The 21,690-nt window shown below is 39.7% G+C and overlaps 1 protein-coding gene across 3 annotated transcripts in view; it reads left to right on the forward strand.

The window, feature by feature from the left end:
• Positions 1–21,690, forward strand: part of BORCS5 (BLOC-1 related complex subunit 5) — a 94,190-nt gene that overhangs the window by 47,357 nt on the left and 25,143 nt on the right. For all 3 annotated transcript variants that reach the window (XM_032253671.1, XM_032253672.1, XM_032253670.1), the window contains exon 3: positions 18,263–18,420. In XM_032253671.1, coding sequence (XP_032109562.1) covers positions 18,263–18,420 — 158 coding nt within the window. The remainder of the gene's footprint in view (positions 1–18,262; positions 18,421–21,690) is intronic.

The following is a 21,690-nucleotide window of genomic DNA, read 5'->3' on the forward strand; positions in this document are numbered from 1 at the left end:
GCTGCTCCCTTGGAAACTGTTTTACAGAAACTGCTGTCGCCAAGGAATGTACTTCATGGAAGGCCCTGTTTTGCAACATTTGCCACCTATTTACAGTCTGGAGTGGGTGACAGTTTGCTTTATTGCCAACTCATTGTGTCTTAACTCTGTGAAAGGAGTACTTCATTTTATTTCCTTTTAATTGGATATAAACTGAGTAGAAGCGGAGATTATTTTCCTTATGAGTAGGCTTCATATGTGGAAAAATCAGTTTTTTCTAAAATTGACCTTGTTCTTAGCAATTATCTGCTATAAATATTGTCTCAGCATTTTAGGCTACTACTAAATGAGAACTTTCCATCTGATCAGGGCGTCTTCTCTGGTGTAAACAATCCTGTTTCCCATTACCCATTGGAGCACAGGGTATGTAATCCTTTAAGGAAGCCATGATGAGTTAACGCATGCAAGAAGGGTGACCCCTTTAAGCAAGAAAAGTCCTGGCATTAGTATTTCAGATTTTTTTCTGGTATCCTTTTCTGATATTTATTTTCATTTAAAGTGGACCTATGGTTCATCTTGCTGAAAATCTCCAAAAAAAAAAGAAGAGAAAAAACTTTCATGTCCCTAATGTGATTGCTGTTAACTGTATAAAAATAGCCTCCCCTCTTTTATAATCAGTCTTGGTGTGCCTTGCAAAGTCTATATTTCTAACTTGCATGTACTTGAAGCTACTGTGAGCATATGTTAAACACCATTTAGAAACAACAACAACAACACTTTCAACTCCTTAAAGCAGGCTCTTTCGGGAAGGAAAGAATCCTTGAGTGCTGCAGCCATCCGTTGTGCTTTGTCTGGAAAGCTAAGGTTTTTGGGCAATTAATGTTTCAACAAGTGGAGAACACCTGGGTCTGGTGAGCACCAGCTGCCAAAGTGTGGGGGGCACCCAAGTGGCCTGTTCTTCCAGGATGGCATTCACTCTTCCAGGCAAGTGGGACAAAGTGGTCTTTCTGGCTTCACTCAGTGAGAGTTGTTGAAAGATCTTCTCATCTGAATTGTGAATATTTGTAACGTTTATTTTATTTTCATAATAAGAGTAAGGGTCTTCTGACTTTGAATATATTTCTTTTTACAAATAATTTTGAAGTAGTCCTGATCCTGTATTAAAAGAAACAAAGTGTGTCAGTATAGAAGAATCCTTCATCCCCTTTCCCTTAGAAACATGAAATTTTCAAAGTTTTCACTTGGATGAAAACCTGATTTCTTTCTCTCCATTTTCAGGGAAGGAAATGGAATTTTTTTCTTTTGTTTATCCTTTTTTAGTTTTCATTTTGTTCCCTGTTGGTCACATATTTTTTTTTCTTGGCCTCCTTATTAGAGGGGTATTGTGGAATATTTTTGCTTAGCAAAAATTAGCATACCTGACTTTTTAATTGTAAAATATATGTAACATAAAATTTACCATTTTAATCCTTTTTCAATGCACAATTCAGTGGCATTAAGTAGTATCATGCCCATCATGACCATCCATCTCCAGAAGTTCTCCATTATCCCAAATCGAACTCTATATCCATTAAATAGTAATTTCCCAATCTCTACCCCCAGCCCTGACAACCAGTTTTTTTTTTTTAAGCTGGAGTTTTGTTCTTGTTGTCCAGGCTAGAGTACAATGGTGTGATCTCCGCTCACTGCAACCTTGATCACTTGGGCTCAAGTGATTCTCCTGCCTCAGCCTCCCGAGTAGCTGGACTTACAGGCACCCACCGCTGCACCCAGCTAATTTTTTGTATTTTTATCAGAGACAGGGTTTCACTCTGTTGGCCAGGCTGGCCTCCAACTCCTGACTTGAGGGGATCCACCTGCCTCAGCCTCCCAAAGTGCTGGGATTACAGGTGTGAGCCATCACACCTGGCCCTGACAACCATTATTATTCTACTTACTTTCTCTATGAATTTTACTTTTTTTGAGACAGGTTCTCATGCTGTCTCCCAGACTAGAGTGCAGTGGTGTGATCTTGGCTTACTGCGACCTCCTTGCACCCCCCAGGCTCAAGTGATTCTCCCGCCTCAGCCTTCCGAGTAGCTGGGATCACAGGTGTATGCCACCACACCCAGCTAATTTTTCTATATTTTGTAGAAACGGGGTTTCACCATGTTGCCCAGGCTGGTCTCAAACTCCTGGGCTTAAGTGATTCTTCCACTTCAGCCTCCCAAAGTGTTGGGGTTACACAGGTGTGAGCCACCACGCCTGGCCAAATATTACTGTTCTGTTTACTTCTGGTAAATGAAATCATACAGTTTTTGTCCTTTTGTGTCTGCCATACTTCAGTTACCATAATGTTTTCAGGGTTCGTCCATATTTTAGCATGTGCCAGAATTTCATTCTTTTTTTTAAGGGTGAATAATATTCTGTCGTATGTATATACTACATTTTGTTTATCCTTTCATCCACTGATGGACATTTGGGTTGTTTCTACTTTGGCTGTTATGAATAATGCTGCTGTGAACATTGATACATAAATATCTATATGAGTTGCTGCTTTCAGTTCTTTTGGGTGCATACCCAGAGGTGGAATTGCTAGGTCATGTGGTAATTCTGCGTTTAATTTTTTTTCTCCCTTGTAATTACCTACAATGTGGTAAAATACACTTGACATGAAATTTACCACAGTAACCATTTTTAAGTATACAGTTCAGTGGTATTAAGTACATTGAGATTGTTGTGTGACCATCACTTCTGTCAGTTTCCAGAATGTTTTTCACATTGCAAACCTGAAACTCTATGTCCGTTAAACAGCAACTTACCATCCTCTCTTCCTCCCAGCCCACGTAACCACTGTTATATTTTCTTTCTCTATGAATTTAACTTTTCTGTGTACTTCAGGTAAAGGGAATAATTCAGTGTTTGCTTGTGATGACTGGCTTATTTCATTTAGTGTAATATCTTCAAGATTCACCCATGTTGTAGCATATGTCAGATTTTCTTGGCTGGCTGCAGTGGCTCACACCTGTAATCTCTGCACTTTGGGAGGCCAAGGTGGGCGGATCATGAGGTCAGGAGATTGAGACCATCCTGGCCAACGTGATGAAACCCTGTCTTTACTAAAAATACAAAAATTAGCTGGGCGTGATGATGTACACCTGTAGTCCTAGCTACTCAGGAGGCTGAGGCAGGAGAATCACTTGAACTTAGGAAGTGGAGGTTGCAGTGAGCCAAGATCGCACCAATGCACTCCAGCCTGGTGACAGTGAGACTCCATCTCAAAAAAAAATTTCTTTTAAAGGCTGAATACCTCATGTGTGCATATATAGTAGAATATTATTCAGTCTTAGAAGGGAATTCCTTTTTAAGGAATGCCACATTTTGCTTATTCATTCATCTATTGATGGAAATTTGAATTTTTTCCGTGTTTTGGCTATTATAAATAATGTTCTTTTTTTTCTTTTGAGACAGAGTTATGCTGTGTTAACAGGCTGGTGTGCAGTGGCATGATCTCAGCTCACTGCAACCTCCGCCTCCTGGGTTCAAGTGATTCTCCTGCCTCTGCCTCCCAAGTAGCTGGGACTACAGGAGTGCGCCACCACGCCCAGCTAATTTTTAGTAGAGATGGGGTTTCACCATGTCAGCCAGGCTAGTCTCGAATTCTTGACCTTGTGAGTTCGCCCACCTCCGCCTCCCAGAGTGCTAGGATTACAGGCATGAGCCACCACACCTGGCCTGTAAATAATGTCCTTTGAACATGGCTGTACAAATGTCTCTTTGAGACTCTGCTTTTGATTCTTTTGGGTATATACTCAGAAGTAGAATTGCTGGATCATACAGTAGTTTTACGTTTAATTTTTGGAGGAACGACCACACCCCTTTCCCCAGTGGCTATGCTATATACCATGTTACATCCCCACCAGCAGTGCATAAGAGTTCTAAATCCTCGCCGTTACTCTTCTTCTTTTTATTTCTTTTTGATAGTAGCCATCTTTTTTTTTTTTTTTTTTTTTGAGACGGAGTTTCGCTTTTGTTACCCAGGCTGGAGTGCAATGGCGCAATCTCGGCTCACCACAACCTCCGCCTCCTGGGTTCAAGCGATTCTCCTGCCTCAGCCTCCCAAGTAGCTGGGATTACAGGCACCCACCACCATGCCCAGCTAATTTTTGTATTTTTAGTAGAGATGGGGTTTCACCACGTTGGCCAGGTGGTCTCGATCTCCTGACCTTGTGATCTGCCCGCCTTGGCCTCCCAAAGTGCTGAGATTACAGGCATGAGCCTGTGATAGTAGCCATCTTAATGGGTGTGAGGTAGCATCCCGTTTTTGTTTTGAATTGCACTTCCCTAATGATTAGGGATGTTGGGAATTCTTTCATGTGCTTGTTTGGCATTTGTATCTATTATTTGGAGAAATGTCTATTCAAGTCCCTTGCCCATTTTTGAATTGGATTGTTGGAGGGATTTTGCTGAGTTTTAGGAATTCTCTATATATTCTGGATATTAATCTCTTTACATGATTTGAAAATATTTTCTCCATTTTGTGGGCTGCCTTTTTACTCTGTTGATAGTATCTTTTAATGCATAAAATTTAAAAATTTTCATTGGCCAATTTATCTTTTTTTGTTGTTACCTGTGCTTTTGGTGTCATATTTAAAACATCATTGCCACATTCAGTGTCATGAAGCTTTTGCCTGTGTTTTCTCATTATAGGAAACTGTAGTAAAAGACATTAAAAGTTTGATTGTTTTAGATCTTAAATCTAGGTCATGGATTCATTTTTAATTAAGTTTTGTATATGGTGGTAGGTAAAGATCCAACCTCATTCTTTTGTGTGTGGATAGCCAGCTTTCCTAGTAGCATTTGTTGGAAAAAACTGTCCTTTCCCAGTTGAATGGTCTTGGTGCACCACTCAACAGTCATGTGACCCTATATGTGAAGGTTTGTTCTGGGCCCTCTACTCATATCTGTGGTCTGTTTGTCTTTATGCCAGTGCCACACTTTTTATTACTGTAGCTTTAAGTTTTGAAATCAGGAAGAGTGAGTCCTCCAGCTTTGTTCTTCTTTTTCAGGATTGTTTTGGCCCTTCAGGATCTCTTGAGATTTCATATGAATTTTAGGATGGGTTTTTCTATTTCTGAAAAACAAAAACAGTTACTGGATTTTGTTAGGGATTGCATTGAACCTTTAAGTCACTTTGGGTAATATTGACATCTTAATATTAAGTCTTCCAATCAATGATTGTGGGGTATCTTAACATTTATATGTGTACTCTTTAATTCCTTTCAGCTATATTTTATGGTTTTTATTGTACAAGTCTTTCATCTCCTTGGATAATTCCTAGGTGTTTTATTTTTTTGATGCAGTTGTAAGTGGAATTGTTTTTTAAATTTCCTTTTTGGATTGTTGGTTAATATATAGAAATGCAGTTGATTTTTGTGTGTTTACTTTGTATCCTGTTACTTTGCTGAAGTTATTTATTTATTAGTTCTAACAGTTATTTGTGTGGAATATTCAGGTTTTCTGTATAAGAGATTGTATCTAACTTCACTTCTTTCTAATTTGGATGACTTTTATTTCTTCTCTTGTCTAATTGCTCTTGCTAGAACTTCCATTATTATGTTGCATCAAAGTGGTGAAATTAAGCATCCTTGCTTCATTCCTGATCTTAGAGGGAAAGCTTTCAGGTCATCACCATTGAATATGAAGTTCGCTTGCATTTCTCTCATATGGTTTTTATTATGTTGAGGTAGTCTCCTTCCATTCCTAGTTTGTTGAATGTTTTGTTTGTTTTTATCAAGAAAGGGTGTTGAATTTTGTCAAATGCTTTCTCTGCATCCTTTGAAATGATTTTGTGGTTTCCTTCCCTTAAGTCTTCTAACATGGTGTGTTATACTGATTGATTTTCAAGTGTTGAATCATCCTTGTGTTCCTGGAATAAATCTCACTTGGTCGTGGTGTATAATCCTTTTATATGCTCCTGAATTTAGGTTGCTATTTTGTTTTGGATTTTTGCATCAATGTTTGTAAGGTATATTGGTCTATAGTTTCTTTTCTCATGTTTTTGTCTGGCTTCGGAATCAGGGTAATGCTGCCCTTGTAAATGAGTTAGAGAATATTTTCTCCTCTTCAATTTTTTGGGAAAGTCTAAGAAGGGTTCATGTTCTTTTAAATGACTGATAGAACTCACTGTGAAACTATCAGGTCCAGGACTTTTGTCAGGAAATTTTTGATTCTTATTTAATCTCCTTACTAATTTATAGGTCTATTCAGAATTTCTATGTGTTTTAGCCTTGGTAGGTTCTATGTTTCTAGGAATTTGTCCATTTCACCTAGGTTATCTAATTTATTGCTGTACAATACTCATAGTACCTTGTAAAGTCATTTTTATTTCCATAGAGTCAGTATTAATGTCCATACTTTCATTTCTCACTTTAGTAATTTGAGTTGTTTCTCTCTCTTTTTTTCTTAGTTCCTCTACTCTAGCAAAAGGTTTGTCAATTTTGTTTATCTTTTTAAAGACTCAACTTTTGGTGGTGGTGATTTTCTCTCTCCTTTTTTTTTTTTCCCCCTGTTCTCTATTTTATTTATCTCTGCTCTAATCTTTATTATTTCTATTCTTCTGCTAACTTTGGGTTTAGTTTGTTCTTTCTCCAGTTCCTTAAGTTGTAAAGTTAGGTTTACAACTTAATGTGAGATCTTTCTTTTTATTTTTTATTTGATTTATAGAGATGGATATCACTCTGTTGCCCAGGCTGGAGTGCGGTGGTATAATCATAGCTTATTGTAGCCTCGAACTCGTGGTCTCAAGTGAGTCTTCTGCCTCACTCTCCCAAGTAATTGAGACTACAGACATACACTACCATGCCTGGCTAATTTTTATTTATTTACTTATTTTTTTTTTTAAAGAGACAGAGTCTCACTGTGTTGCCCAAGCTGGTCTTGAACTCCTGGGCTCAAGCGATCCTCCCACCTCAGCCTCCTGAGTAGCTGGGATTATAGATTTGAGTCACCACACCCAACTCTTTTTTAATGTAAACTTTTTTTTTTTTTTTTTTTTTGATATGGAGTCTTGCTCTGTTACCTAGGCTAGAGTGCAGTGGCAAAATCCCAGCTCATTGATTGCAGCCTCTGCCTCCTGGGTTCAAGCAATTCTCCTGCCTCAGACTCCAGAGCAGCTGGGTTTACAGGCACATACCACCATGCCCAGCTAATTTTTGTATGGTTTTTTTTTTTAGTAGACATGGGGTTTCACCATGTTGGCCAGGCTGGTCTTGAACTCCTGACCTCAAGTGATCCACCCGTCTCAGCCTCCCAAAGTGCTGGGATTACAGGCGTACACCACCATGCCCAGCCTATTGTAAACATTTATAGTTATAAATTTTCTCCTTAGCACTGCTTTCACTGCATTTCACAAGCTTTAGTATATTGTGTGTTTGTCTTAATTTATTTTTGTTTTTTTGATTATTACAGCATGTCTCTGCACCAGGAAGCAGCCTGAGGTACACATGTTAGGTCTCCTCAGATCTTTTCTGAGCCTCTGCTTTTCCCTGGGCATGCATAGCAACTATCTAATTTTTCCTATATATGTGGTTGCTTTTGAATATCCTGGTCTTTAATGTCTGACTCCCAGAGGGGGAAAAAGAAAAAAGTGAAGGAGGAGAAAAAACATGCTTCCCCTTTTAATCTTCTGAAAGTCACTTCAGCATGAGTAGGAGGGCCTTGCAGCAGTGTGTCGGAGGTACAACAACGGTGACCACTGTCTCTCTGCACCTTTGTGATCAGAAGCAGCCATCATTGATCAGAGCATAGATCCATATTTAGAGGACAGGGTCCTTTTCTACCCTGCTGTCTCCCACAAACTGTGTGCAAGCCAATCCAGGAATAAGTGCGTAGCTGCCTGCAGTGGGGCTGAGAGCTTTGGGATGGGTAGGTGCTATTATGATAACATCTGAAATTGACTAAAAGTAATCATAATTTATCATCCAGGCCTTCCTCTGGATGTTGTAAGCCTTTGATAGACTCTAGAGCTATAGAATAGTTATATCATACAGAGTGTACCAGTGCAATTATTTAGTTGGGAAGACAAATTCCTGGTGCTTTCTACCAGTCTTCCCCAAATTCCCTCTATAATTTTTTTTAGGAACCCCCATACTGTTTTCCCCAGCAGGTGCACCATTTTACGTTCTCATCAGCAGTGCACAAGGGTTCCAAAGATACGGAGAACATCCTTTCCAACACATGTTGTTTTCCGTTGTTGGGATAATAGCCATCCTAATGATTAAGTGGTACCTCCTTGTGTTTTTTATTTCCCTCATGATTAGTGACGTCGAATGTTCTTCATGTGCTTATTGGCCACTTGTATATTTTCTTTGGCGAAATGCCTATTTAAGCCCTTTGCCCAGTTGGTTGGTTTGTTGTTTTATCTTTTTAATTTTAGCTCCTTTTCATATTTGCTGTCCTTGTAAATAACTCTGCTTTTTCTGGTAATCTGCTTGAGGAGTGAGATCATTTCTTTGCTATTTCCTACAGTGCTAGTACATAGTAGTGTGTGCCTGGTAAATACTTACAGTGGTAGGATAGGCCAGTCATACAGCCAGATTTTGAAACCCTGCTTAATTGACTACTACAGTTGGTGACTGGGGACTTTGAGACAGTGAGGAAATAACATGAATTGTATGCCTGCTCTGTGCTCGGCATTGTGCTAGGCCTACTTTACATAATTCCCGCAATACTCCTTTAATACATGTGACACTTACTGTGTAGATGAAGGATTTGAATTAAGGGAAGTTAAATTTAGACTCCCATACCATCACACAGGTAGTAAGTGGCAATCCTTGGATTCCAATTCCAGGTCTACCTGACTCCAAACTTTCTCATTATACCATGCTGTCGCCCTTCCCTAGTTTGTAAGTTCAAACAGAGAGCAAGCCTGTGAACCTGGAAATTGTTTAGGGCAGATCAGGAGTTGAACATTTACTTAATAAGAGACAGAGAATCTTGCTGTGTTGCCCAGGCTGGCTTTGAACTTCTAGGCTTAAGCAATCCTCCCACCTCTGCCTACGAAATAGCTAGTAACTACAGCCTATTCCATTTTACTTAATTCTTTGAGAGGAAAAAGTAGAGGTTATGAAATGCTAAGTTTATAGCAGTGAACAGGATTCCTTGAAGACACTGATATGTGTCGTTTGGGGATGCCAATGACCTTTGGAAATGCTGTGTCTACTTTTGGGTGTGACATCCTCTATTCTTGTTTCTTTGCTACCATAAATTAGGGCTGCTGGCCATGGCCAAATGGGTGCCTAACATAGAAGGAGGAAGTGCTTTTCATCGCTTACCACAAATTCCCTTGAAGCCTTTACCTCTCCGAGTCTTAAGAAAGGCAAGAATAAAGGGAACAGAGTTTTATTGAAATCCTGTTGTGTGCTAGGCAAACCCTAGAAGGGAAGTTGATATTATCTTGCTTTTACATATGAGAAAATTGAGCCTCAAAGACATAAGGTAAATTGTCCAGATTCATGCAGCTAATAAATAAGGGAGCTGCATTCAGCTTTTTCCATGTTGCCTCCATTTAAAAGTTCCTCTTTCTTGTCCTCTGGTGGGTTTCAGAGATCCTGGGAGAAATGTTTGTATCCTCACCAAACATCGTGGTGGGTGGGCATCTTACATGGGCTTGTTCTGCACTTGCAGTTTCTTCTTCCACACGGTATAACCAAAGCAATGTTGATAGCTGTTGTCTACAGGGCCTTTTCTGCTGGGCGAAGTTAGCACTCCTCTGAGGTGACATGGTAGGGATAAAAGTTCCTAAAGGAACCAGTCCTAGAGAGCACCCTTTTTCTAAGTATCCTGAAGAAATCAATCAGTAACGCACATCACAAAATCCTCTCCAAGTTGTGAAGACGTTTTTAGACTTTCCCTTTCTTTGAGAAGAGGTAGGAGTGCCTTTGAGAACTAGAGTTTGTAAAGGATACACGTAGCTTAAGTGCTTTTATCTTTGAAATATATTATGACCAATAGACTCAAAAGTTCTTTATTAATTTTGGGGATATCATAGTCAGTTTGGGATACTATAACAGAATACCATAAACTGGGTGGCTTAAACAGCAAACATTTATCTCTGTTAGTTCTGGTGGCTGGGAAGTCTGAGCTCAAGGTGCCAGCAAATTTGCCTCTGCCGAGGACCCCACTCCCTGGTTTGCAGATGGCCATCTTCTTGCTGTGGCCTCACATGGCCGGGAATGGAAAAAGTGAGGGTAGGCTCTCATGCCTCTTCTTCTAAGGACACTAGTCACATTCATAAAGCCTCCACATTCATGATCTACCCACCCTCTAAGCTCCCCACCTCCTAATACCATTACACTGGGGATTAGGATTTCAACATAGGAATTTTGGGGGATACAAACATTCAGTCCATACAACGGGATTTCTTTTTTCAGAATCTTGTATAATTGTAACTTCACAGTAACTTTTGTCAAAGTTATATATAATTTCTACTTCCTGGATTCTGTAGCAGGAAATGGAGCTCATATGTGCCCCAATATTTGTAGTACTGATTTCTAGTCCTAGAAGTATCTAAGCCTGTCAGAGTTACATACAGAATTCAGTTTGGTGATAGGCTAAGCTCATAGCCATATGGCTCTGCACTGTGCTATAGAAAAACTGTGGGTTCCCCCGACCTGACATTTCAGAATGAAAAAGATCACTCAGCAAAATATTTCCCACATTTCTAACCCTGATGATTTTTCCACTCAACACTTTACACAAAGAGGTAGGTACAGATGGTAGTTTGCTGGATCTTTGGAATATTCAGGCTTAGTCGTCACTCACTCCCTGGAGCCTACTACTCATTCTTGTATAAACAAAGTGGTTTAAACAAGGTCTTAGGAAATATCTCCAGGACTTACCATTTGCAAACCTAACCCTTAATATATGGAATTTGTTAGATCAGGTTTTTAACTCAGTAAACATCTTTGTGTATATCACCTTATAAAACTAAAGAAGAATTAGAAAACTGAAGGCAATGGCCCTGTTCCTTGACTGTAAGGAAGATGTAATTTAGAAACTTCTTTTCTTTAACATGAAAAACTAATCATAAGTATGTGGATCAATATTCTTTATGGAGTATTAGGAGTGAAGTGTCATGATGTTATGATTTTTTTAATGGCTCAGCAAAATAAAAATTATATAGTGAGATGAAGTAGATGTGACAAAATATTAGTTGTTGAATCTAGATGGTGTGTATTTGGGTGTACATTTTTTCCCTACTTTTCTAGGTTTAAAAATTTTCATAATAAAGTGTAAAAAATCTTAACTGTAAATAACATTTATAAAATGATACAAAAAATAATTTCAAGGGTGGTACATGGTTCATTCTCTATTAATGGTAAGAGTTTAGGTAATTAATGGCATTAGTAGGAAATAGTTAAAATAGGGGTATAAAACCAGAGGCCTGCAGAGGCCAGGCAGGTCATATGGGTGAGTGGAGCTGCCGGCATTAGACAGGATGGGAGGTGGTGGGGACTGGGCAAACAGGCAGGCACACACCTCATTGAAAGCATTCCAAAAATTTAAAAAATCTTAATGTGCATTCAGAATGAAACACTTCCAAGGGCTGGCAGTTTGTGGTCTCCTAAAAATGACAAAATTTGCCATCTCTAAATTTACCCAGCTTTCTATCCTTCTCCCTCTTTTCAGAAGATCCAGGAGAGGTGCAGCTATCAGTGTGAGAGGGAGATGGTATCCTGGCGCAAGACGGTGATGGGAAAACGTTGTATTCAGTGCCTCTAGAATTTGCCTGGGTTGCCACAGCTTTGTTGCTTCAGGAATGGAAAGTGTGGCCCATCTTCTTCTTTTCTCTGTCCCGTCTTGCTCCTTCTATGACCCGGGGCAGGATTTGCGGCGGGTTTATGGAGGCTCTTATGAGTCAAGGAAGCACATTCTGAGGATACACTCATGCACCTGGGTTTTGTTTTTAGATGGTTAGAGGGAGTGTGCAATTGTGATTTATAAGAATGACTTAAAGTATAATTCCTTTGATTTTGAAGTTGGCTGGGCAACTTAATTTGAATGCCCTAGTGTGCCTATTAGACCTGGCAGCCTTCTCAAAATCCCCCTCCTACCTCATTTCCCCCATCCTCCACCTTTTTCTCAGGAGGCAGAGGTGAGACTTTTGTTTTGTGAGCTAAGGTTGGGCTCTGGGCCGTCTGCTTCAGCTGCCCGGCAGCTTGGGCTTCCCAGTAGCCTTCCTCCACCTCATTCTATAATTCAGGCTCCCAGTAGTCTTCCTAAGCACCAGAGAGCTTCCTCATGCACCTTGGAAGAACGGATTCAGACTGAGACAAGGACTCACTCTTAGGCATAAATGCAGCCTACAGAGACCCTGGGAAGCCTTTTTCCTCCTAATAGCTTCCTAGACTCATGGTTTCCTTGGAATTCCAGCAATAGAACTGTATCGTCTTACCCTAATTTGAGAACCTTCTATGTGCCAGGTGGTATACTAGACATGATATATAATCACCTTAGAAAAAATATTTTAAGATGTGTTCAGCCATATGAACTTCGGTGAGAATTAAAGATGAGGTTTTTACTTAAAGAGTAGGGGGCTCTTGGGGTGGGTGAAGAAGGGAGAAATGCCTCTGAAGATCTTACTCATAGATGCAAAAAGACCTCAGCTACTTTTTGTTAAAATGAGTTTATTAAAAAAAAATTAAAGGGGAAATGCATTCATTTGGTTAAAAAAGTTATGTTAAAAGTATACTATGAAATTCCGCCCCCCAACCTCTTGCCTCCATCTAATTCTTATATGTCATTTCAGAGTTTCTTTATGTAAATATAAGCATATCTGAACATACTCTTATTTACTTGCACCCAACCCCCATTTTTATGCAATGATAGCACACTCTATGTATCTGTATATCTTTTAAAAAGTGTATCTTTGGAGATTTTTTTCCATGGAAGCATATAGAGAGCACCCTTATTCTTTTATTTGTTCATGCAATACTATTTATAGATGTGTCTTGATTTAATTAACAAGCCCTCTATTCATGGACATTGGGTGTTTGCTGACCTCTGCTGTTGCAATCACTGCTGCAGTGAATACTTTTGTATATATGTTATACATCATTTAGCATGTGTGGTACTGTGTGTGTAAATTCCTAGTTGCTGCATCAGAGGCTGTGCATTTGTAATTTTGTTATCCATGCTAAAATTGCCCTCCATAGGGTGTTAAGAACTGACACACTAAGCAGCAAAGCCTTTTTCCTCACAGTTCTACCTACAAAGTGTTCTCCATGCTTTTCATTTTTACCAATTTCACAGGTGAAAAATGGGCTTGCCGTGAACTTTAAATTTGTTTTTATTATTATAAGCAAGGTTGTATACCTTTTCTTATGGTTGAGGTGTTGGTATTTCCTTTTCTGTGAAATATCTTTCCATATCTTTTGTTCATCTTTCTTTTACTAAGTTTTTATTTGCCTTTTTTTTTTTTTTTTTTTTTTTTTTAAGAGACGGAGTCTTGATCTCAGCTCACTTCAGCCTTGCCTCCCAGGTTCAAGAGATTCTTCTGCCTCAGCATTCCAAGTAGATGGGATTACAGGTGCACGCTATCACGCCCAGCTACTTTTTGTATTTTTAGTAGAAACAGGGTTTCACTGTGTTGGCCAGGCTTGTCTTGAACTCCTGACCTCAGGTAACCTGCTGCCTGCCTCAGCCTCCCAAAGTGCTGGGATTATAGGCGTGAGCCCCGTGCCCAGCCTTATCTGCCAATTTCTAGGCACTCTTTATATATTAGGAAGTTTACTCTATCTGATATGAGTTATCATATTAGGAGGAAAAAAGCTTCCTGGGGTCTCTACAGGTTTTTTATTTTCTTCAGGTTTTGAGTATTCTTTTTGTACTTTAAATTTTAACTTGTGGCTGGGTGTGGTGGCTCATGCCTGTAATCCCAGCACTGGGAGACTGAGGAGGGTGGATCACAAGGCCAGGAGTTTGAGACCAGCCTGGCCAACATGGTGAAACCCCATCTCTACTAAAAATACAAAAATTATCCAGGCATAGTGGCACATGCCTATAATCCCAGCTACTCAGGAGGCTGAGGCAGAAGAATTGTTCGAACCTGGGAGGTGGAGGTTGCAGTGAGCTGAGCACTCCAGCCACTGCACTCCAGCCTGGGCGAGAGAATGAGACTCTGTCTTGAAAAACAAAACAAAACAGCAACAAAAAAACTTGTGTTTGCTGTCATGAGGAGTCTTGGTTTTTATACTGTTGAATTTATCAATATTTCCTTTAAGACTTGCATTGTCCTGGTCCATTATTAATGGCACAGAAATCATTCATTCCTTTTTCCACAGTGCCTCCTTCTTCTTTTCCTCTTTTAGTTTTGGATTGACAGCAAAAATACTTTTGATACCTTCCCCCAAGTTTGCATTCCTGGAGATGTATTTCTTGTCAATGATAGGGTAGCCCTTGATAGCTTTGTTAGGAGATTTTAGTGGACTGTAAAATTCCCATTTTCTTGGTATAGGCACTCTGGGAAACTGACAGTTTCTTATAAAACTAAACATGCAATTACCATATGACCCAGCAATTGCATTCTTGGGCATTTATCCCAGAGAAATGAAAACTTATGTTTACACAAAAACCTGTACATGACTGCTCACAGCAGACTTGTTTGTAACAGTCTCAAACTAGAAACAACCCAAATGTCCCTCAGTGGGTGAATGGTTAAACAAGCTGTGATACATAGATACCATGGAATACTACTCAGAAATAAAAAAACAATTAACCATTGATATATAAACAACATAGGCAAATCTCTAAAAGTATTATGTTGGGCAAAAAAAAAAAAAAAAAAAAAATCCAATCCCAAAAGCTTACATGATATATTATTTCATTTATATAACACTTTTGAAAGGACAGACTTTGAGAAACAGTGAATGGATTAATGGTTGCCAGTTATGGAAGACGGAAGGGGGGTGATGGAACTTTACAGTATCTGACCATGGTGGTGAATACATGAACCTACGTATGGGGAGAAAGTTGTACAGAACTAATTACACACACAAATGAGTGCAAACAAAATGAGGAAATCTAGGCTGGGTGTGGTGGCTCATGCCTGTAATCCCAGCACTTTGGGAGGCTGAGGCAGGCGGATCACCTTAGGTCAGGAGTTTGAGATCAGTTTGGCCAACATGGTGAAACCCTGTCTCTACTAAAAATACAAAAATTAGGCAGGAATGGTGGCACATGCCTGTAATCCCAGCTACTCAGGAAGCTGAGGCATGAAAATTGCTTGAACATGGTTGCAACGAACGGAGATCATTCCACTGTTCCCCAGCCTGGAAGACAGAGTGAGACCGTGTCTCAAAAAATTAAAAAAAAAAAAAAAAAAAAAGAGAGAGGAAATCTGCCCAGGTGCAGCGACATACTCCTGTAGTCCCAGCTACTTGGGAGGCTTGGGAGGCCGAGGTGGGGAGGATCTCTTGAACTCAGAAGTTTGAGCCAGCCTCAGCAACAGAGGGAGATACCATCTCGAAACGAGAAAAGGGAGGAATGGATAGGAAATCTGAATAAGATCGGTGGATTATATCTATGTCAATGTCCTCGTTGTGATATTGTACCATAGTTTTGCAAGATGTTACTATCAAGGGAAATTAGATAAAGGAGTCACAGGATCCTGTACATAGGATCTTAATAAAAATTTCAATGAAAAAAATCCCAATTTCTGCTAATACTGGATTCACCAAAACATACTACCTAGAAGCAGGTTCCGTTGAAGTAACTTGTGCTCTCCTGTGTTAGGACTTGCGGTGCAGCAGCTTAGCAGTGGAATGTGGAGGAGTTTAGCAGTGCCTCGGGTTCCAGCCCTACTGTACTCTGCTCTGTCAGGCAGATGAAGATCTGAGAGCACTAACAAGCATTTCCTAGGATTCTCTGGGACAACCCAGCTGGGTAGCCATTCATACAGCCTGCCTGCAGGGAAAGAATACTGGCTTCAGCTCTAATAGAAGAGTGTCGGGTGGATGTTGGTGGTTGGGGACAGTGAGGGGTAGACATTGGTGGTTGGGGTCAGTGGGGAAGATGAGCTTTGGCTGGGCCTGGTAGCTCACACTGAGGTGGGAGGACCACTTGAGCCAGAAGTTGGAGACCAACCTGGGCAGCATGGTGAAACCCGGTTTCTACTAAAAATACAAAAACTAGCTGGATGTGGTAACAGGTGCCTGTGGTCTCAGCTACTTGGGAGGCTGGAATGGGAAGATTGCTTGGGTCCAGGAGTTCAAGGTTGCAGTGAGCTGAGATTGCGCCACTGCACCTCCAGCTGGGCAACAGAGTGAGACTTCGTCTGAAAAAAAAAAAAAAAAAAAAGAAGAGGTTGAGCTTTGATGTGCCCCGCATGTGCCCGATTGTCATATGTATCCTGTGTACCTTGTGCTGTAGTATTGGCTCTGGCATGAGACAGAGTGGCCTGGCATGTGATAGAGGGATCACTGGGATCCTCAAGACCCTGCTAGGGAATCTCTCAGGTCAAAACTATTTTTGTAATAATATTTAGACATTATTTGCAAATCATGGTCATTCTCTTACACAAGTGTCCAGTGGAGTTTTCCAGAGGCTGAATGATGTGAAGTAGTAACAGATTAAATGCAGAAGCAGCTGTGAGATTCCAGCTGTTTTCTATTAAGGCAGACATTAAAAAGACATTAAAAAAAAAAACAAAAAACCAGTGCCATTTGTTTTTTGAGACGGAGTTTCACTCATGTTACCCAGGCTGGAGTGCAATGGCGCGATCTCGGCTCACCGCAACCTCCGCCTCCTGGGTTCAGGCAATTCTCCTGCCTCAGCCTCCTGAGTAGCTGGGATTACAGGCATGCACCACCATGCCCAGCTAATTTTTTGTAGTTTTAGTAGAGACGGGGTTTCACCGTGTTGACCAGGATGGTCTCGATCTCTTGACCTCGTGATCCACCCGCCTCGGCCTCCCAAAGTGCTGGGATTACAGGCTTGAGCCACTGCGCCCGGCCTGCCATTTGTTTTACTTTTTTCTTTTGGAAGAATATTTTCCTTAAAATGTTATTCGTGTTGGCCGGGCGCAGTGGCTCACACCTGTAATCCTAGCACTTTGGGAGGCCAAGGTGGGCGGATCAAAAGGTCAAGAGATCGAGACCATCCTGGCCAACATGGTGAAACCCCATCTCTACTAAAAATACAAAAAATTAGCTGGGCATGGTGGCACACACCTGTGGTCCCAGCTACTTGGGAGGCTGAGGCAGAAGAATGGCTAAAGCCCAGGAGACGGAGGTTGCAGTGAGCCGAGATTGCGCCACTACACTCCAGCCTGATGACAGAGCAAGACTCTGTCTCAAAAAAAAAAAAAAAAAAAAAAAAAAAGTTATTTGTGTTAACGTGGAAAGGGGTTATCATTATCTTTAAATGATTTAAGATTTAAGGATGTTCTCAGTTTTAATTTTTATAGGTGAATATCGAAAGATATAACCCACATAAACAAAAGCTCTTTGGGGTCCTTGGTAATTTTTGAGAGTGTGGGGGTTCTGACAATTGAGAATTGTTGGTTTGGCAGAAAGCAATAGGCTTAAGTTCTCGACTGGGCTTTGCTTTGTGAATGTGGGCATCATTTGGCCTCTTTAATTGATTTATTCTCCTGCAAATGCTATTAATTGCCCTGCTACATACTTATGAAAATATAATGCCCTATGCAAATACAGGGGAGTTTAATGGTTACATGACTAAACTGGTGTTGAAAGAAAATGTAAAGAATGAGAGTTTCTGGCGTGTTAGCTGACAGTCTGTTTACTTGATAAATATCTTCATTTTAGCATCTCCTAGCCATTTCTATATACATTTCATTTCTTTTTCTCAGTTTTTCCAGAAAACCATTTTAATTATTTAAAAAATTATATTCCCACATTTTCAATTAATAAGGGATTTATATTCCTTGATGAGATGTAATAAAGTCAGGAGTTCTATCTTGGAGAAACCACTTATTAGCTATGTGACTTTTGGAAAGTTACTTAACCTGTGTCTTGGCTTCCCCAGGTGTAAATGGAGCTAATGCTACCTCACTTTCCAGGGCAGTTGTGAATATGAAAAATAGTGTACAGGAAGCATTTAGCAAAAGTACTTGGCACATAGCACATGCTCCATAAATAATATTTGCAACAATTGGCATCAACATATAACAAGATGCAAGATTAAATTGAATTCTTACCCTGTCTTCAATGAACTTATTAAACTACTTTATTCACAAGTTTATTAGCAGTAATTTTAATTTCGTTTTTTTTCTCCTTTGAAGGGCTGTTGAGTGGCCAGACTTCCCCAACAAATGCCAAATTGGAGAAACTGGACTCTCAGCAGGTGTTGCAGCTCTGCCTCCGATATCAAGATCACCTGCATCAGTGTGCAGAGGCCGTTGCTTTTGACCAGAATGCTTTGGTTAAACGAATCAAAGAGGTAATGTACTGCAGGAAAATAACATTGCTGACTGGTTACTGTGATTGTCTGCAACTCTGGATTGACATTTGTCACTATTGCTTGCAGGAGATTGCTTTTTCCTAGCAGTAAAATGTGATGTTGAAAAAAGTGGTCCACGGAGCTAGGCCGATTTAGAGTTTGAATCCTGATCACCACTGATTTGCTTGGCCAAGTTGCTTAACTTCTCTTTGTCTCAGTTCCCTCATGTGAAAAATGGGGCTGATAATAGTAACTTAGCCCAAGGGTTGACTGACAAATTGCTCACTAAGTGTTAGCTATTATTCTTATATATAAAGTCCTGCAATACTTATTTGCTCTAGCTACCATTATATCTTTGAATTGACTTTAACCGCTTCCTGTGTATAATTTATATTTTGTTTCCCAGTAGATTATAATTTCTTTCAAAGCAGGAGTCTTGATACAAAAAGCTTCAGTGATTCTTACTGGTTTTATGGAAACAATTATGCCTATTTAACCCACAAATTTTTTTTAGAGAAACGAAGCAGTGTAATTCATGTGAAAGTGCTTAGTAAACTGAAAGGCATGATATAAATATTGTATAATTATCAATCTCGGTAAGTAGGTACTTCCTTTAAGCACTTAAATGTGTCGTTGACCAGCTGCAGCAAAGCACAGTTCTAGGGGCACCAAGAAATAAGTAAATACATTTTCCAAAGTTTTCAGTCAAGAAGGGGTTTATATTCCTGATACCTGATGTACTATAATATCAAGGAAATGTCAGGAACTATTTGTTGGAGAAACCACTTACATGAATGGCACTCTGAGATTTGTTTAACAAAATGGCCCTTTAACTCTGGTGAGAGAAGGAGATGGACATGGAAAAGCACACAAGTGATGGGGCAAGAATCACTGCAGATGAACAATTTTTATTTAGCAGTGGAGGTAGTACATCTTTGAGATTATAAAGTAGTCATTAGTTATACTGACAGATTTAAATTTGCCAACATCTCCAGCATTTTAGTACTTAGCTTTCATAAAATGTGGTATGCATATGCTCTTCTCTCATGGGTTAAATACTATTATTTGGAAAACTATTAAACATGACCTTTGATATTGCTTTTCATTGATGTGGCTTTGCATATATTATAAACTTATTTTACTATATTATGGTCCACCAAGCTTTAATTTCCAAACATGACTCTTCATTGGCAACATGTGGGTTTTTGATTTAATACTGAGTTCTCCCCTCCTCCCAGTATGTCTACGTGTGGTCTGTGAATCATTATTTTTATAAGATGATATGGTTTGCCTGTGTCCCCACCCAAATCTCCTCTTGAATTGTAGCTTCCATAATTCCCACATGTCATGGGAGGGACCTGGAGGGAGGTAATTGAATCTTTCCCATGCTGTTCTCATGATAGTGAATAAGTCTCATGAGATCTGATGGTTTTATAAAGGGGAGTTCCCCTACACAAGCTCTTTGCCTGCCGCCATGTAAGATGTGACTTTGCTCCTCATTTGCTTTTAGCCATGATTGTGACACCTCCCTAGCCGTGTGGAATTGTGAGTCAATTAAACTTCTTTCCTTTGTAAATTACCCAGTCTTGAGTATGTCTTTATTAGCAACATGAGAACAGACTAATACATAAGGTTGCCAAATGGTACTGATGCCACCCTCTATTAGCTGGGATTTGGGAACCAGTGGTCTTAAGCACTATTTCTAAAATAAGTTCGACAAAACTAGTCCCATATAAAGAAGGTCAAACATTTTGCATATTCCCTTACCACTCCTTGGAAACTCCCAAAGCATATTATTATCTCATTTAATAAGTTTTTAGGAGTCTCACAGTAAAGAAAAAGATTTTTGAAACTTTGTATTTAGTTTCTGAAAACTAAGTATTTGATCGCCAAACACTTATCTTGGGTAGCATCTGTTAAGGTCCGGTAGAGTAGTGATTTTAGAACCTTCTTTGGGAAATGCTATTGTAAACATAAGACTTTACCTTTTTAATTTTTTTAGAGACAGCGTTTCATGCTGTAACCAAGGCTGGAGTTTAGTGATGCATTCATAGCTCGCTGCAACCTTGAACTGCTGGGCAGAAGTGATTCTCCAACCTCAGCTTCCCAAGTAGCTTAGGACTACAGGTGTATGCTATCATGTGTAGCTATGTTGCCCAGGATGGTTGTGAACTCCTGAGCTCAAGCGAGTCTCCTGCTTTAGCCTCCCAAAGCACTGGGATTACAGTTGTGAGCCACTACCCCCAGGCAAACTTTACCGTTTTGACTATTGTGCTAGAAATTAATTAACTATGACATTAACTCTCAGAGAGATCTTAGAATAATGATAAATTGGCTTTTTGATGTTGATTCTTTTTAAAAAGTCCTCTAAGTTTGAGACCAGCCTGGCAAACATGGTGAAACCCCATCTCTACTAAAAATACAAAAACTAGCTGGGTGTGGTGATGCATTGCCTATAGTCCCAGCTACTCGGGAGGCTGAGGCACAAGAATTGCTTGAACCTGGAACGTGGAGGTTACAGTGAACCCAGATCGAGCCACACTGTACTCCCACCTGGGCAACAGAACCAGACTCCGTCTCAAGGAAAAAAAAAAAAAGTCCTCTCATCTATGTCTGTCGTTTTGCAGTTAGGAAGGTGTGGTACAGAGAGATTAACTGACTGACTCGATGTTCAAGAGCTGGGGAAAGTGTTTTGTAGCTAGAAGTGCCAGACAGAGCTTCTCATTATACCACATTTTCAAGACTTCAGAGCAGCGTTTCTCAGCCCTGGCTACATGTTAAAATTACTTGGAAATTTTTTCCTCCAATATATGTGATGGGAAACTTTACACATATACTGAAGAAGACAGAGTAACACAGTGAACCTTTATGTACTCATTACCAGCCACTACAATTATCAACTTGTGAATACTCCTGTTTCTTACATATCCCCACTCCCTTTCACCCCAACTGTATATTTTATAGTAAATCCCCAGACATTATTTCATTCATAAATATTTAAGTATATATCTTTAAAAGTGAAGGATTCTTTTAAAAAATAACTTTTAAATTTGAATTAATTTTAGACTTAGAGAAAAGTCACAAATAATTTGAGAGTACCTGTATACCCTGCCCCATGCAGCTTCCCCTAAAGTTAACACTTTACATAACCTTAGTACAGTGATCAAAACCAGGAAATTAGCTTGGTACAATACTAGTAACTAAATAGAGATTTTATTTTGAATTTTACCAGTAAATCTACAAACAAAGAAGTCAATCCTTTTGAAAAGT

Source organism: Sapajus apella, unplaced genomic scaffold (genome assembly GCF_009761245.1).
Source record: "Sapajus apella isolate SASKATOON/1434 unplaced genomic scaffold, GSC_monkey_1.0 scaffold84, whole genome shotgun sequence".
Classification (NCBI taxonomy): Eukaryota; Metazoa; Chordata; class Mammalia; order Primates; family Cebidae; genus Sapajus; species Sapajus apella.